The sequence below is a fragment of the Marmota monax genome, unplaced genomic scaffold (assembly GCF_021218885.2).
Source record: "Marmota monax isolate L192 unplaced genomic scaffold, Marmota_monax_Labrador192_F-V1.1 WCK01_AAM20220418_F8-fsc00045, whole genome shotgun sequence".
Lineage (NCBI taxonomy): Eukaryota > Metazoa > Chordata > Mammalia > Rodentia > Sciuridae > Marmota > Marmota monax.
Genome location: NW_026692132.1, coordinates 10,822,057 through 10,839,627, shown reverse-complemented (window position 1 = coordinate 10,839,627; position 17,571 = coordinate 10,822,057). Strand labels below are relative to the sequence as shown.

Genomic DNA, 17,571 nt, shown 5'->3' with positions numbered 1-17,571 from the left:
CCCCTTTCTAGTTAGCAGGTGGACTGGCAAATGCTCAAGAAGTCACAGGGCTCTGGCTCTCCTGGCTCTCTAGGCTTAGAGGATGTGGAGAGGCTCTGGCAAGACTGAGTAACCAGGACTCCAAGGTCCAAGGGAAAAATCAGTCCCCTAAAGTTTTCTACCTTTTTAGTCACTGAAGAAAAATTATCATCTTATAAAAGAATTCAGTCTTTCCTGGGTGCCTAAGAGTGGGTCCCTGTTTTACACACAGATCCACCAGAAGATACCTTTCAATAGCAACAACCTTCACAAGAATTCATTCAGTCTTTCCTGGGTGCCTTTTTATGAATGGATTGATTTGTTTTCCCTTTAAGGAAACTCGGATATAGTTTCTAGTAATATTTTATTACCTTTTGAAAGAATGTTAACACTTGAGATAATTTTGAATATCTTAGACCCTCAGCTTTCTCAGTTATCAAATGAGGAAAATATCCTACACCCTACAGTCATGTCATGAGGATGACATGAGATGACATATGTGAGTATGTTTCATAAACTGCAGACTGCCTATGCGTCTGGGTGGTGGGGTTATAATCATCATCATTTCTATTTTTAGGAATATAAGGCTACTTGTCTGCAAATGGGGAAGCACCGTATACATGAATTGTAAAATATATGCATCCTCTCTCAAAGTATAAATTTGACTTGCACTGAAACCTTTACTAGGCATCCAGGAAAGACTGAATGAATTCTTGTGAAGATGAAGCACCCTGAGGTTTTTGCTGCAAAACAAAACAAAACAAAAAATAAACAACAAAAAACAAACCAGATAATGGCCATTTTTCTACAGCCATCCAGGTTCAGAATGCTCTGGAGGAAAGATGCAAATTAAATTGCACATCTTAGGAAAAAAAACAATGTTCATAACTGGTAAATAGGCTCTTGACAGAAGATATCACTGGGTCTGGGTCTCCAGCTTAATTATTACCTATATAGGTAACTCCTGGCAAAATGCCCTTTCTCTAAGTTGGAGACCAAATGCCTGTCACTTTCAGGATTAGTGGGCAAAGAAATGTAGCGATCATACCGTACAACGCCTGGATCCCTTTTACATCATCCTTGGGCAGGCGGAATCCATAGGGATTCTGGTACTTATACGTGGGGTACATCAGTGCTGTTGGGTCGCTGGAATGGGCCAGGCCCAGGGCATGGCCAAATTCATGAGCAGCAACAGTAAATAAATTGAAACCTAAACAATGTGAGAGAGAAAGGCAGCATCAACACAGGTTTTTGTTTTCTCTCTCTTCTCTCTTTCCAGGAGAATTTATGCCCAAATCACAGTTAACTCATGTCCTTTTCATAGCTGGATTGTTCAGAGGTTGGTAGGCCATTGTGGCAATTAACTGACTTTAGTCTAGTTCTTTCCCCTTGTTGGAGAGTAGGGGATGATAGAAATGTAAAACAGTCCAATTTCTTTTTTTCTTTTTTTGTCAGTGATGCTTGATAGATTGATAAAGAAGGGCCTTTGAGCTAGTAGTGGCAAAATAATACAGATTTAGACCACAAATGCTTGAACAGTTTTCAGTTCTCACAGCCTACTTCTATTTATCCACATTTCACACTGATCTCCAGATGACCTGCATGATATTCTGGAAGCTTTTTACCCATCCCCATCACACTTCTTAGGAGAGTACAGATTCCCTTGGGTCACTTCTGAATGTAGCTTATTTCCAAGTACAAGTGAGAAACAATAAAATGTCGAATTACTGAAGAAAAGGAGAGCTGTGTGTTGAGGAGGGCATTGCTGTTTCCTGAGATTTTTATGCTATTAAACAGATCAGACAAGTCTACAGCACAATCTTGGGTGGATCTTTTCCCTTATGGAGTTCCCTTTTGGATTTTTGGCTTACTTGTTTTTCCTAGCCAGCCTCCCTAGTTAAAGGGTGGCTTGGGACGTTGAACCTCAAGGTTTCATGATGGAGGCCCAGGAGAAGGTACAATATTTTCCAGGTTATGGTGAATTGTGCATATATACCATTCATCCCCATAGTCCACTTCTCAGCATTGTCGAAATGTGTGTCTCCTCCCAGGCCTTCTCCAGGTGCAAATGCATGGGCTAGAGTCCCTCGAGGCCCATCAAATGGATAGGAATCCCCATGATCTAAATAACAGGAAATAGGATTAAGTCCTAGCAGTTCTGAGGGGCAGAGAGAATGAACAACACTTTGAATAGCATTGACACTTAAATTTACTTTCCCAATATTCATTGTTATAAGAAGTTCACATATCAACAGTAACTGCCCATTGAAAAATAAAAAGTACAACTTCATACTTCAGAGGTAGCATTAAAAATGAAAAACCTTTTTTTTGTGTGTGGTTGTTTTTATGGTGACAAGCATCCTGTGAGCTATGCATGTACCTTAGATTACAAAAGAAGAAAGAACAAGGGGACATTAGATAGTAACCTGGTCACTGATTGGAACGCGCACATTTGGCAGAAAGGACTTTTGAAATACGAGTCAGCTGAGAGGGTGTAGTAAATTTAACAAGCTTTTTGATTATCCCACAATATAAGTCAATTTAAGGAAGTGTTGAAAAGGAAAAAAGGAAATTTATGTATAATTTTTAAATACCTTCATGTGTGAAACTCATGAAATTTAGGGAAAATTCTAACCTTTGAAGTTCTAGGTTTTTGTTTTATTATCTATATTTAAATTAACCTTTCATTGGGAACTTAACAGAAAAGAAGGAAGAACAAAATGAGGGATGTAGTAGAAGCTACATTTTACAATTTTTTTTCAGAATCTTTGTGAGTATGCCCTATTTTTTTTTTTTTAAACCAACAAAACCAAAGTCCAGTTGCAGCATTTCTCCGGTGTCAGTGCAATGAAATTTAACTTGGGTGCCTGTCCTGAGGACATAATGATGACTGCAGGGCCCCTAGTCAACCTTTGTATTAGGGGACAGGGTACCAGCTTGAAAGATGAGAGCCATATATTAACTACATGGCCCCCAAAGCTGCCTTGAGTCACTGTGCCCTGACACTTCCCCAAGAGGCATTGGTCCTCTGGGAGCAACAGTAACCGCCAAGGGCCAGGGCCATTTCTTAAGGATTTGTGCTCAGGACTTGTTTGATCTCTCTCTCTCTCAGCCCTTAACTATGTTCTGCCCCAGAGGCATCAGACTAAAATTAAGATCAAGACTTGAAATGTCAAGGGTACGTAGAAACATTGTCAGCAGATGGCAAGAAGCAGCAGCTCTCCTGTATCTCAACCATTAGGAAGCTGAGAAGGGAAGGGGACTTCATAGGCTATTTGACTTCCTTTTACTTCCGACACGTTTCTCTGTAAAGGGTTCAGAACTCTCCGTGGATCACTGTGCAGCTCATGCTCTACTCCTTAGTATTCCGTGTGAATGCACCTCCCAATAGGTAGTCTACAAGGAACCATTGCTGTGGGTGAAAGGCTGCCTCAGGGACACTGAGGAATTCAGTGAAAACTTGTCACCGTGAGTCTGTTCTACAGCTGAGTCTCTTGATGGCCAGATAATGCTCAGAACTCGTGGGTTCCGTTTTCTGACCAGATGAAGGCCATGGTCTAGGCCTCTGCCCTTCACCACACCACGTGATGGAGAATCGTGCTGATCTCTTGGATCAAGTATGTAGAAGGAACACTGTTGGAACAGTTGTCCTTTGCTCTAGTAGATGAAATTCAAGAAGCACCACAGTACCTCCAGTTTCAAAAGAGATCATAATATCGGCTTCTCCCGAGTTTATTCTAACAAAGCTCAGAGGGACGGCGCTGCTCCAGGCCTGCAGGGCCATCTCTACTGCTTTTTCCACTTCAATAGGACTCATGGAAGATGTGTATTTGGCTATTCTGTGAAAAGAGAAGGAACGAGTTCTTCAGTCAGTAATTGTTCCCAAGCGACGAAGGCAAGCACTATGTTATAGCTTGTAAAAAACCAAAACGGTTGAATGTACATCTGTAATTTAAGGTTTTTTCCCTCTGAAACAATAATTCTTATTTTGCTTTTTATAATATGTTAAGTTGCTTCATGTTAACCAACAAGACAAATGAAGGGGAGAAACGGAAGTCGCGGTGATCTGGTACTGAAACGGTTTTGTTTTTATTGTCATGGCACTATTACTCAGTTTAAAGAATAATACTTGTATAACATTACAGTTAGTAAGAAGTGTATTTTCCTGAAATTGGTTTTAATTGAGAGATGGCCTCTTTTTCCTCAAAAGGGCAACTGAATTTTTCAATTATAAAAAAATAAAGATGTGCATTTTGGGGGCTTTTCAAATTCTCATTCAAAGGGCAGTGGGATTTCCCCAGGACTGTTGGGGAATGTTTTTTTTTCTTAACATAATGCCTTCTCAAAGAGGAAATCCTAGCTTTAAAAAAGGATGCTCATTGGGACTGGAAAAGGAGGGCAGGGAGCATTTCAGCAAGTCCTGGTGTGACAATGACACCTAAAGGCAGAAAAATATAGTGCTTTTTGGGCAAATAATGGGTAGAAACAGAGACAGTGGTTCTTTGCTCTGAAGCCTGGGGCCTGGGGTTTCTGGCAGCAGTATGGAAAAGGAAGGGCAGGAGAGAGGAACATCCACCTGGGACCTTGGGCTGGGCTGGAATACCATTGTGTGCCAAGCCACCTTGGAGCAGGATCTGAGCCTCCTTTCCCTCTTCCTCTAGTTACTGCTCCAGTGTTTTGCACATAGAAGATTCTTGGGAAATGATTGATAAATTAAAGAATAAAAGTTAGCCACTTAGGGACTACTCAGTGTGTAATCAAACTTTAAGACCCTCGATTACTACCTAGGAAGTTTGTTAAATATACAGGTGTGGTCCAGGAATCTGCATTGCAGCAAGCAACCTTGGTTATTCTGATAAATGGTACAACTGCAACCAGAAACCAATAACTGGGGTTCTAAAAGAAAGGACCATGTTGGACAGAGAGGATGGTAAATAGCTCATTTCAGAACTTGGAGGGGAAGGAACAAGGAGATCTTAAAACCCAGGAGTTGGGACCAAAAGGAGGTAGTTATAAAGGGGAAAACCAGAAAGACCCTTAAAATAACTATTTAATGTTGTCAAAATATGCCAAGCCTACGTTGCAGTATCAATCTGTAATTTATCACCTTGTATAGTTAGTACCTTGGAATTTTCTCACATTATAGACAAGTCAGGTGTATCTTTGTGTCGATTATGTGTATAAAGAGAAAATCCTGACCCAGAATCTATTGAAAAAGCAACAGTAATCATAGTTAATATTCTTTGAACAGATACCGTAAGCACTATTTTGTATTTTGTGTGTGTGTGTGTGTGTGTGTGTTTGTGGTGATAGAGATCAAACCTGAGCCTCACACACCCTAGGTGTGATCTACACCCTAAACTCAGCTCTATTTAACTGTTCTCTATTATCTTCTTCTCAAAACAACCGATGAGACAGATAATTATCATCATCATCATCATCTACATTTTCTGATTAGTCAGGATTTGAGCCCAGTTATGTCTGACTTCAAAGTTTATGTATATAAGCATTATATTGTATTTTTCTTTTTAAATCATCTAGTATTTGTTATAAGAAGTTATTCTGACATCTAGTAGCTACTGTATTCTGTACAGACAGGTTGCTAAGATCACTTCTTTTGTCTTTGAAGGGTGAGGAAATAAGGAACTTGAAGGGAGCAAGAATGGATGGGTAGTATCTGTTGAGGGATTATGGAGTTGCCCGATTTATCATGGAACATTATGTTTCTCCAAGTGCTATGTTATCTTGATCCATGCCCTTTGTTTTTGTGGTGCATAGTCATGGACTAAAATTCTGGGACAGTTTGAAAAACAAAACAAAAAACAAAACAAAACTATGAAAAGATTCCATGGATTTATATGCCAGTTCTGCCCTAGTGGCTTTGATTTTTTTGTTCACAGCGCCACCTTATGGATTTTTGGGCTCCTAGCAGGTAATGGCCGAATCCTCTGCTCCCTGAGTGTGTGATCATGGTTACTCACCAGTGCTCCAGAACAGTTTAACAACTGGTTCTGCAAAGGAAAATAAAAGTCTCCTGATTTGTATGGTTTGCTGATTTCTGTGTTGTAAATATTATCACTGTGGCTAATTTCAGACTAGCGACTTGCCAGCCCTGATTGGGGAAAAAATGAGCAGGAGGGCACCATTGTGTAGTGTTTCTACCATACTGATAAAATAGATGCACCCAGCTTTGTAAATATAGGTGATAATAAAATGTAGGAAAACAGCAATATGTTTTGATTACTTTTGCTTTCTAAAATAATCTAATTGTTAATTTAAATAGTTTAATAATGGGTTTATCTTAGCAATGAATTCATAAAATTCTTGAGAACTTAACTGGCCCCCAAATTCCTGTCATTTTAAAGACTGCCCCCTGAATTGTTAGGAGCCAGCTCCAGCACACCAAAGCCTGAACTTCTGCAGCAGGCCTGCTTTCCTTACCTCTACATACCTTCTGGATGTGCTCATCCTTAAAATGCAATAGAATCAGGCCTGGCTCTCCACTACTGGGAAATAAAGTCCAAACATCACATTCTAGTTGCTGTTCAGGCTACTTCTCCAGCCTCGCTTCCCACAGTCCCCTTCCTCTGCCCTCTACGTAAATGGTCAGGCCATTTCAGGACTTGTACACTGGTGCAGGAATGCTGCCTAACACCACAGGCTGTTGTCCTCTCTGCTATTTGCTTCCCTTGCTTTTCTATGAAAAAAAACCCTATCATTTGCAAGAACTGGAGCCAGACTACAAATGGAGACCATTCTTTTCCAAAGCTACAATCATCTGGCATGTGTGTGGCTCACACTTGCAGGCACTATGCACTCTCCTGAAGCCTATTCTCAGGCCGTGGGGTATGCACTGTGGATGACCCACCCTTAGTTGAACTAATCTGTGAAGGAATTAGCCCAGAAGTAGGTCCAGGCTGCTGGAGAGGAGATTCTGGTCTCAATACCCAGAGCACAAGGAAGAAGGACAATGGTTCCTGTTAGCCGTGTCCTGTTGGTATGCACAGGAAGAGTCCAGAGGATGGGGTGAGGCAAGCTCGAAAGAACTGCTTTGCCTTCAGATCAGGCCTAGAGGTTACTGCCCGTCCCTGGCAACGTGGTTGCTCCCTCCACATTCTCCCACGGTTCTCTGCTTAGACCTATAGTTTCATTCTTTTCATGCAGAGTTGTAGCTGTCTTATGTCTGTCTCCCTGAAAGTTTTGTGAGATTCCTAAAGACTGTCATGGGGATCTAATCACCTTTACATCCCTTCAACTGAATGCCTATAGTAGACAGATAATAAATCATCACTAAATGATTTTTGGAATCAATAAAAAAAATTGTTAATGAATAAGTTTTATCTTTCTTTTTGAGCAGATTGTTTTAAGAAAACTGGTGGTATTCTTAGGTTATTAATCCTATACTAAATTACTTTTCCTTAAAGATTGATATGTTGTTTCTAACTGCTGAAATTATCTATAATGCCTAAGATGGCCAGTCATTGTGATAATCATGAGATTTTATTTTCAAGCAAATTGACCATTGTGATTGTTTGATGGACCTACAAAGTTCTTATTTTTTCTCATGGTTGTGAGGAGTCATGCTTTTTATACAGATCAGAAGGAAGATTTAAAAAAAGAGAGAGAGAAAGGGAGAGAGATATTCTTTATGAATTTGAAAAGACTGCATCTCATTACCTGTATGTTAAAGTATTTTTTTTCCATTTGGGTTCACCTGGGAAGAGGCGATAGTTGGCCACGTCAGGAACTCCACAGCGAGGCCTCTTGATCACATCCATTGTATTCTGGTCCAATTTCCCAGTGACTTGGAGGCCAAAGAATGCTTGTAGCTCCTTGATCTTCTTGACCATGGCGTTGCCTCCTCTTACAGCCATCTCACCAACTTGGTGACCACCTTTCTTTGTGTAATACTTGTCAAGATACTCCTGAAATGGACAGGCAGGCAGACACGTCTGTGGCATAGACTCTTGCTCAAGGTAAGATGGGACAATATTCTTTGTATAAAAGTAGTATGTAAAGTACATTCCCATTTTGAAAAAATTAGACATATTTGAATAGATACAGTATACATATGTCCTAAATTATTAATGATTATCTTTGAGTAATGAGGCTTTAGACTATTTTTTTTCTTTTGTTCACCTGCATTTTATAATTTTCCACAGCTAATCTAATGGATATGTATTATTGCTTTAATTTAAAAACTATGGAAGGAAAATGATGTGAACATTTCCCTTAGGAACTGAATATTTGTCATTGAAGTTCTTTATCCAATTTGCAAGACAAAGGCTGTTTTCTTTCATTATGCATAACGTGAGATCTGTGAGTCCTTAACTCTCAGAGGTATCCTATTCCCTCCTCTCCTCTGATCTAAATGCAGGGGTCAGTCTATTCAGTGGAGGCGTTAAATCAGTTCAGGTGGGTTGTGGGGTGGAGAGGTTTTAATTTTTTTTTTTTTTTAGTTGTAGGTGGACATAATACCTTTATTTTATTTATTTATTTTTATGTGGTGCTGAGGATCAAACCCAGTGTTTCATACATACTAGGCAAGCGCTCTACCACTGAGCCACAACCACCACCCGGTGGGGTGGAGTTTGTTTTCTTGGGGCAGGTTTCCTAAGACAGGCTCTTTATCCCAATAAAAAAAAAATGAGCCATAAATTATAAGGCTTCTTTTGCACATACGAACATAAAACCCCTTAGTATACACTGTCCGAAAACCCTTTGCTATGACGCAGGGCTGGGATTAGGATAAAGTGAATGAGGCAGCATCATGTAAATGCAGGATTGAGGCCTGCCTTTGGCTCAGGAATTTCATCTATCCAACTTATTCAGGAAAAGACCCAAAGGGCAGCTAAAGATTTATATACCTTTTACCATATATATAATTTTCTATTTATATAGTATAGCATTTCTTATTTACTAGATATATATTATATAGATCATTTCTACATTATCCAGATACTTATATATTACATGTACATTATAAATATTATTTACTTATACATTATATACACACATATAAATAATAAAATGTTAGAAGAAACAAGAAGTGAGAAAAGCAGAGGAGAAATCTTTATATAGATTATAACTAAAATTTCATAAGTAAACCGAACATACACACCCAATAAATAATGAAAGATAGTGTGTCTGACATTGGTTATCTCTGGGTGGTGAAATTATGAGTGTGTTAATCTTGTCACTCAAAGATTTTTTTTCCCCATTTTCTGGGTTTTATTTTATTTTTTCCACTTCTGGGGATCAAACTCAGGGCCTTGCACATGCTAGGAAAGTGCTCTACCACTGAGTTACATTCCCAGTCCTGTTTCAAAGTTTTCTACAATGAACATGGGCCATTGTTAAGGACAAACAGAAACCAGTAAGTCTTGCTGGTGTGGAGACGGAGCTCTGCTTCCTCACTCTGCCCTCTGTGTGAGAGGAGCTCATTTTCTCTGTAGTTGAAAATTTTAGGCGAGATGAAAACCCAAGAGGAGGAATTGTGATAGGCCACACAGAGCACCAGTCCTGAGGCCTGCACGAGCTGCTCTGAACCAGGGAGGACCACCTGACTCCGTTTTCATTGTTGCCATCTCAAGTCATATTTTCATGTATTTTTTTTTTTTTTTTGCAAAATAAAGTTTGATTCAGTGAGTCATTCTGTTTGTGCAAGCTGATGTCATGATAATGCGATGCTTGTGGTGATGACTGAATGTGCTTCTGAGAGTTGAGCTCTGACAATGCTATGTATATATAAGACAGTTTGAATTGCAAATACTTTGTTCTCTTGCTGGGTTATGTAGTATGCTCTACGTTCAAACTTTTCACAACATGTTTTCATAAAACGTCATGTAAAGGAAGATGTTTGTGGCATATTAAGTTAAAATGCATTTACCAGCACTATTACAGTAATGTGATATGTAGGCCTGAACTGGCACTAGAGGGAAGCAAGTGGGGGAGTCACCAAAAACTCAGTAATAGGAATAAATAAATTTTGAAAATCAATGCAAAAAAGTTCATGGTAAACCAAATCTTGAAATTTTGAGTGAAAAGAAGTTGCAACTCTGTCTCACACAAACCTGGCTCTGAATCATACAAAACTATTTTGAAAGGTATAGACTAAGTAACAGTGGTTATATCTTACTGATAGAATTGAGATCATTTATTTTTTTTTTTTAATTTATTTATTTTTAGTTCTCGGTGGACACAACATCTTTGTTGGTATGTGGTGCTGAGTATCGAACCCGGGCCGCACGCATGCCAGGCGAGCGCGCTACCGCTTGAGCCACATCCCCAGCCCAAAGATCATTTATTTTTTAATTATAGAATTTTTGTAACTTTTTTTGCTATGAATCTATATAATTTTTATAACAAATATTTTTTTTTCTTTGAAATACACACATGAGGTTAGAACTATAGATCAGAAGGTTGAAGACTGGTCATAGTAGATAGGATTAATATAAGCAATTAATGAAGTAAAAATAAAATTAGAAACTATTCCTGTTTAAAAAGAATATGAGTGAATTGCTCCCTACTTGGTGCTCCCAAGGACATGGCTCTTAGTAAATGCCTGTCACATTGCACCATAAACCTCTAGTTTCCACTGACTTCTTGTCCATCTTACCTGTTGTTTGCATGCTCCTTCCTTCTAGGGACACTGTGCCTGACTCAAACCCTGGGCCTGACACAGTTCTGGGCCCATAGTAGATGCTTGGTTAATGTTTGAACTCCTTTTCTTTAGGCAAACTATGCTTTGAAGAATTATCAGAGTTACTGAGAGCCCAGTATTCTAGGAACTTCCTTGCCAGTTGCTGACAAGGCTTTAGCATACTTTCTGGAGTCAAGATGTTCCATCAGGCACTTAGATCTGTTTATATTCCAACACTTGCATGCTATTGGTTCAACAGTCAATGTTGCACTGGGTCAAAGATTTCAGGACCCACCAGAGTTGTCCCATCTGCCTCTCTCCCCTCCCTTGTTGTTAAAAATCACAAAGTTTTGGGGTTGATTATTAAGTGGTCTTCTTTCTACTTCTTTTGCAACCTTTGACAGATAAAATAATGAGGTCCAGAGGATCTGTCCCTGAAGGCTGGTGTCCTTCAAACTCCTTTCTTAGTATGCACTGATAATATACCTCCTGAGAATTAGGACTTTACAACCCAGACTGAAGTATGTTTTGAGACAAGGTGAAGTTCAAGACATTTTCTTCAATATTTTGTCCTTTATGTCTAAGTCACTGAAATGGACTTGTGAAAACTTTTAATGTATCTGAAAAATCTCAAGTTCTAGCCAATGCTGTATCACTAACAAGCTTGGGCAATTCTCTCTCTCTCTCTCTCTCTCTCTCTCTCTCTCTCTCTATATATATATATATATATATTTGATTTCAGCTTTTTTATATATTGGGTGGGGTTGGTTTCACCCCACTGATCACACCAATTTGTGAGTGTCCAATTTGATCCTCAATGTGAAAATATTCTTAAATATATCAAGAGACTTCAAATGCCTTTTCATTCATCAATGATACATCTGGAAACCTATACCGAAAAAATAATCCTTTAGATTAGGCTATTGTGTACAACCGGTACCTATAGAAATATTATTCATATGGAAATAATCTTTCTAATAAAGGAAATAGAGAAACAAATGATAAATCACTCACATTCTGGAAAACTTTAAAGAGATATTTTATGAAAGTAGCATAAACATAAAAATTTTCTTAAAAAACAATGAAAAAAGTAGGAACCATTTTTTTTTTTATTGAGCCCAAGGTTGCTTAACCACTGAGCCACATCCCCAGCCCTTTTTATTTTTTATTTTGAGACAGGGTCTGCTTAGGTTGCTTGTAGCCTAGCTAAGTTACTGAGACTGGCTTTGAACCTGCGATCTTCCTGCCTCAGCCTCCCGAACCAGAAGCATTGGGATTACCGGTGTGCACTACCATGCCTGCCTTGGAACAAAATTTTAAACACAATATTTAAATCTTTATCATAGAAAATATAATGGTAATAAAGACACATGAATTTAACAGTTTGCATTTGGAAGGTTTCATTTTTATTTTTAATTTAATTATGCATTCATAATAATGTGGTAAAGGTAAACTTTTATTATTTTTAGAGATAATTAGAAAAAAATCTTTTAAATGTTCTATTGATACTACCAGATGATCTCTGACTATGATAATTGGACTTCATGATTTTTTTTTTTTTTTTTGGCTTTATGATGGTGTGAAGTGCATTCAGTAGAAATCATACTTGGAATTTTGATCTCTTCCTAAGGCAGCAATGTGTGGTACCATGTCCTCTCTTGATGCTGGGCAGGAACAGCAAGACGCAGCCCTAGTCAGCCATGTGATTGAGAGGGTGATCACCTCCCCACAGAGAGGTACTCCATAGTGTACTATGTTGTTCAACAATGACATTTGGTAGGTTAGGTGTATCAAATGCAGTTTTGGGACTTGTAATATTTTCAAGCTACAATGAAGTTATCAAGATCCAACTCCACTGTAAATCAAGGAGCTAATATAGTAATTTTTTAAAACAACCAAAAAACCTAGAATCAATCCTGGATTATAAGAATAGGTAAGCATTTTATAATTCCATCAGTTTCAAGGCCTTTATATAAATCAGCAAGTCAGAGTTTAAAGGATACAAGTGGACATTAATAAACCAGCTAAGAACCTACTTATATTTTCAAGTATAGATGTCTGTGTCAAGGGTTTTTGGAGGGGGAGGTCTGTGGTGTTTGGAAATGTGGCCCCTTCTGGTGTTTCCAGGCACAAGGAGCCATTTGCTCTCTTCTATCCTGTGACCTAGAAAGAACAGAGCAGTGGGGACAGTGTTTATCCTGACCCAGGCTGCCAGGCCTCTTCTGTCCTGTCCTGTCTCTGGGGCTCATCCAGTGCCTTCTTCTGGTCTCTCAGCTCCAGTGACATGGGACCTCTGATTGTTGCCACTCGATGCTCCTTTATGCGAGGGCTGGTGCATTTTCCTGTTCCTTCTGCCTGATTGCCCTGTCTTCAGGTTTTCACATGACAGCCTTTTTCTTATAGTTCAGCTTCATCTCCAATGTTGCTTCCTCTAAGAGGCCTTCCTGGACTGCACCCATGGTCCCTTTAACTCTATCATCCTGGTTAACTTTTTTCCAAAATCACTGATCACTTTCTGAAATAATCTTCTGCACTTATTAATTGGCTTATCTCCTCCCAATTCCTTCCCACCTCCTCTGTCACCCCCATATAAACCCTGTAAGAGCAGAGACTTGACTTTTGCTCACTCCTATTTCTGTATCACATGTCACATGGTAGGCATTCAATAAATAAAATTCAGTTGTCCATTTTCATTTATGATTTTATAAAGTGATGAGGTTGTTATGTATTTTTATAAACTATAAAGTGAGATCATTAATTCTTCCTAGTCTCTAAGATCCATATTGAACAGATCATTCTCAACGCCTAAAGTGTGATGACTGTGCCCCAGAACTGATGACTGGGGCCTGCAGCAGAAGGTGCTAAGTGCTGGGTGACAAGCTGTGGATGAGTCTTCATGCTTCTTGGTTTAATGTCTTGCTAAGAGTGTGTCATAACAGAGACTGGGGAGGCCTCAGTTTATTTGGAAAGGCAGAAGTAAGGAATCAGTAAAAGTCCCCAATATTTGAAGTCCACCTCATTCTTTCCTGATACCCCAGTAGACCCCTAGCTGACCCTTTACTGGCGAGGCTAGCAAGGATGTCTTCACCAGAACTTTCTGACCTTATTTCTACATAAATGGGACCAGCTAATTATTATTATTAGTTTTTAAAAGGGGCTGATGGCCAATATTTTTGATTTTGCAGGCTGAACTCTGCCACTGTGGTAAGGAAGCAGTCATAATAGACAAGATGTAAACTAATGGCCTTGCCAGGTTTGACTCATGGACTGTAGTTTGCCTGAACCCTGGACTAGAATCAGGGCCTCACACCACCTTATGTCTGTTCTGGCCTCAGGATGGCCCTCCTTCTGGAGGTCACAAACCTCTAGTTTCTGAATCAGTGGCATGAATCTGGGTGGGGGAAATTACATATGAGAAGAAGGGACTCAAAGCTAGGTGCCAACAATAAAATATAATTTCCAATAGATCCCACTACTCTGAGTTACTTTGAATTTAGTTCATTTATAAGTGGGCTTTAGTTAAAGAAAGTTGAATTCAACAGGCCTGTAATAGGCATCTCTTATTGAATTGAGTTTCCTTGTTCATATGCAAGCCTAATACTGAAAAATTTTAATGACTGGTGTGGAATGAAAACCGATTAGGATGGATGAATTGTAAAAACAACTGTTGGGGACAAGCCAGTGTGCAAGGTGAAAATCAGCTTTACAGTGTGCAGGCCTGTGGTCCACTGTTATATATGAGGAAGCAATGAAGCACCCTGAGGGAAGAGTTGTAATTGCACACATGCTATATAGTTTGGGCAGGCTCTGGAGAGAGAGGCCCATGGAGAACATATCTGCACACTTTCGACCAATGCTGGGATTCCATTATTAGAAATTCATCTCTATTGGTCAAGGATCACCATTTCATTTTTAGTGCACAAATATTCAAAATAATTTTGAGTCATGTTGCCTTTAAAAAAATTCCCATATGAATTATTTGTATTATATTCTTTTTCAAACAGTCAGATGGGAGAGATCTTAAAAGAGGGAGACATGGAAAGAGTGAGTAAATGAGGGTTGTGGGGGAATACACTTTAGAGAGGAAAGGTCCTCAAAAAAGAAGAGGGTTTGCATATAGGAAAAACTTGGTTCATTTCAATTTGATCAAGGACCTTGAATTAAGAGCCATTTTTTCAAAATATGAAATCTTTTTGTTGTGACTGTTAGAATCCTAGTAGTAAATTCACAGTCTGTCTTAGTGTGAGAGTGTTATATTTCAGCTTTTATATTTCTGCCCTTATTTTTCATCCATTATTCCTCAAATACTATTTAATCTTTGTGTTTTGTATTTTTTTTGCAAACCACCTACAATTCTGTTTAAAGCAAGATACCTAGATATTTTATTCAGTTATTTATTCAGTCATGCAACACATGCAGTTAATATGCACTGACATCAATCTTAAATGATACCATTGATTAGACTTCAGTGGATTTATAAAATGATTTAAAAGGAATCATAGATTTTTACTTATTTTCTTATTTCATGCTTTTAGGTTTTTCTGGGCCACAAAGAGAAAGAGGAAATTGGGCAAAGATTCACAAACCTGTGCAAGGTGGTAGTTGTTCCTCCAGGTCCTGGGGGTGGCTGCAAATAGGGAGGGGGCTGCAGTGGAAAACTTCAAAGCTGTGATGAGGAGGACAGCTAGGCCAGATGCAGGGAGCACCTTCATCTCCTCTTGGAAGCTGGGTAATTATATCAGCCCAAGGGATGGCAGCCAGTGCACATTTGCACTTCGACCCTGAGCTCCTTTTATAGAGTCCAACAGGTCTGGGCCCTGCAAGCAAGGATGATTCATGTCTCAAATGGTAATTATACAGCTTGCCTCTCTCCCTGATGACGGGGTAACACAACCGTTCATAGGAATCAGGGGAAGCTTCGTTTTATGCCAGCTACTGTCCCCAAAGGAAAGAAACAGTCACTTTTATTGAAGTTTGTTAGCTACTTACACAAATTGGGATAAACTTGATTGATTGACTCCAATTCAACCAAAAATTTGATATGCCTCAGTTTGGGGACATTTTACCATTCTGATTACAGAAAAGGTAAATGATTAAATATAATTGAATTAGAATATAATTGAATAATCCCAAACTCCCCCCCACATTCAACTCATCACCTGTATCTTCTGCATCCACTTTGACATTTCTCAGGAATGAATGCTGATGATAATGATGGTTCTGAGACTCATAAGATTCTGAATCATCAAGGCAACATTACATTATACTGTGCTGACTTAGGGTGGAAAGTGAACTGGTAACAGAAAGCTTTTGAATGAGTTAACACAATAGTTAGCAACTTAGTTAGCCAGAACAGTAGGCAGAACTCCCCATTCTCTGTGCGCTCTAGTTAATTGGGATCATATTCTTTTTCCTGGCTTTGAGTAAGATGAATTTTGATCTAAGGATAGCATGGGAAGGGGAGGTACTAGGGAAATAAAACTGACCAGATTATGTTATGTGCATGTACAATATGTAACTATGAATCCCACTAATATGTAAAATCATAATGTACCAATTTAAAAAAATGATAACAGAGAAATGGTGTTGTAAGGTGGGAAAAGCACTTCAAAGTCAGAAAAATTGAGATTAAATTTTTAAGATATCTCCTAGCCATGTGAAGTTGGGCAAGCTATTTGATCTCTGTGAACATCAGTTCACAGTTTTTTTTTTAATCTGAAAATAATACTACCATGTGTAAACTCCTTAGTGTTACAAGGGTAGCACAGCATATCACATGGTATCTGCTAGTACCGCTTGGCATCCATCCTTCCTGGGTTCTGAGAAAACAGCTGATGACAATGAGGAAATCACTCTCGTCCAATCCAGATGAAATTCAGAGCTGAGAAAGTATAAACTCATGTTTTTCTTGTCTAAAATAAGAGCTGACTTTGAGGGCTGTGGATATAGCTCAGTGGTAGAGGGATTGCCTAGCATGCTTGAGGCCCTGGTTTTGAGTCCTAGAACTGCCCACCCCCACCACCCTGGCCCCAAAGAATGATCGCAGGGATTTTTAATAAAAAGCTCACCAGAAAGTCCTTTACTCTCTATGCTTTGTGTACCTTGCACATATGCACAGATTTCTATAACATAATTTAAGACTGCAACAATTCAGATAAGACGTTGTCCCAGGAGGGCCTCCACCAATGAGATGATGTCAAATCCTGCTTTGGGTCTCCAAGATCACTGCACTTTGTATCCAAGCAGCTTCATGAATTTCTCCCTTTTGCTAATAAAAGCTTCCTTTACCCTCTCCTCTTTGACTGCAGGGTGCACGTTGCCCCAGCATGTATCCTGGATTACAATCCTTTGCTCATTCCTGAATAAATTCTTATACTTGGATACATTTTTTCCCTCTGGGGTTTCTTTTTAGCTTTGACCATTTAAATTCTATTTCTGACAGAACTGTGCATTTGACTTTTAGTTGGTTGATTAATCTCTTTCAGCTGTGTTATTTTTGCCTTTAAAATAGGGGAAAATGCCTATTTTGTAGGATTGTCCTGAAGGAGTAAACAAAGCTCTTAGCAAAGTGCTTAGTAGACATTAGTTCTTGTCTATTTTTTATGTTGGCTTCAGGCAACTGGTTGACTTTGAATGAATTTCTTTGGATGGATCATCACTGGCCTAGATCAATGATTCTCAAAGCACAGTTCCTGGGCCAGCAGCATCACTGCCACCTGGGAACTTGTAGGAAACGCAAATTCTCAGGCTTTCCCAGGTTTATTGAATCACAAACTCTGGGTACAAGGTTCATGGGTCTGAGTCTTGCCCAGGTAATTCTGATGCATGCTGAACTACTGAATTAGTTGAGTGAATAGAATTAAGGAATTCGAGGTTAAAAAAAAAAAAGCCTAAAAAATTCCAAGAACACC

At 39.1% G+C, this 17,571-nt stretch overlaps 1 protein-coding gene across 1 annotated transcript in view; it reads right to left on the bottom strand.

Annotated features, from left to right (window-relative positions):
* Mmp20 (matrix metallopeptidase 20) overlaps positions 1–15,372 on the bottom strand; it is a 42,021-nt gene extending 26,649 nt beyond the window's left edge. Inside the window, exons 1-5 of the mRNA XM_046467246.2 lie at positions 15,247–15,372; positions 7,696–7,943; positions 3,709–3,857; positions 2,015–2,140; positions 1,067–1,228 (exon numbers count right to left, since the gene is read on the bottom strand). Coding sequence (XP_046323202.1) covers positions 1,067–1,228; positions 2,015–2,140; positions 3,709–3,857; positions 7,696–7,943; positions 15,247–15,372 — 811 coding nt within the window. The remainder of the gene's footprint in view (positions 1–1,066; positions 1,229–2,014; positions 2,141–3,708; positions 3,858–7,695; positions 7,944–15,246) is intronic.
* Positions 15,373–17,571: the final 2,199 nt, after the last annotated feature.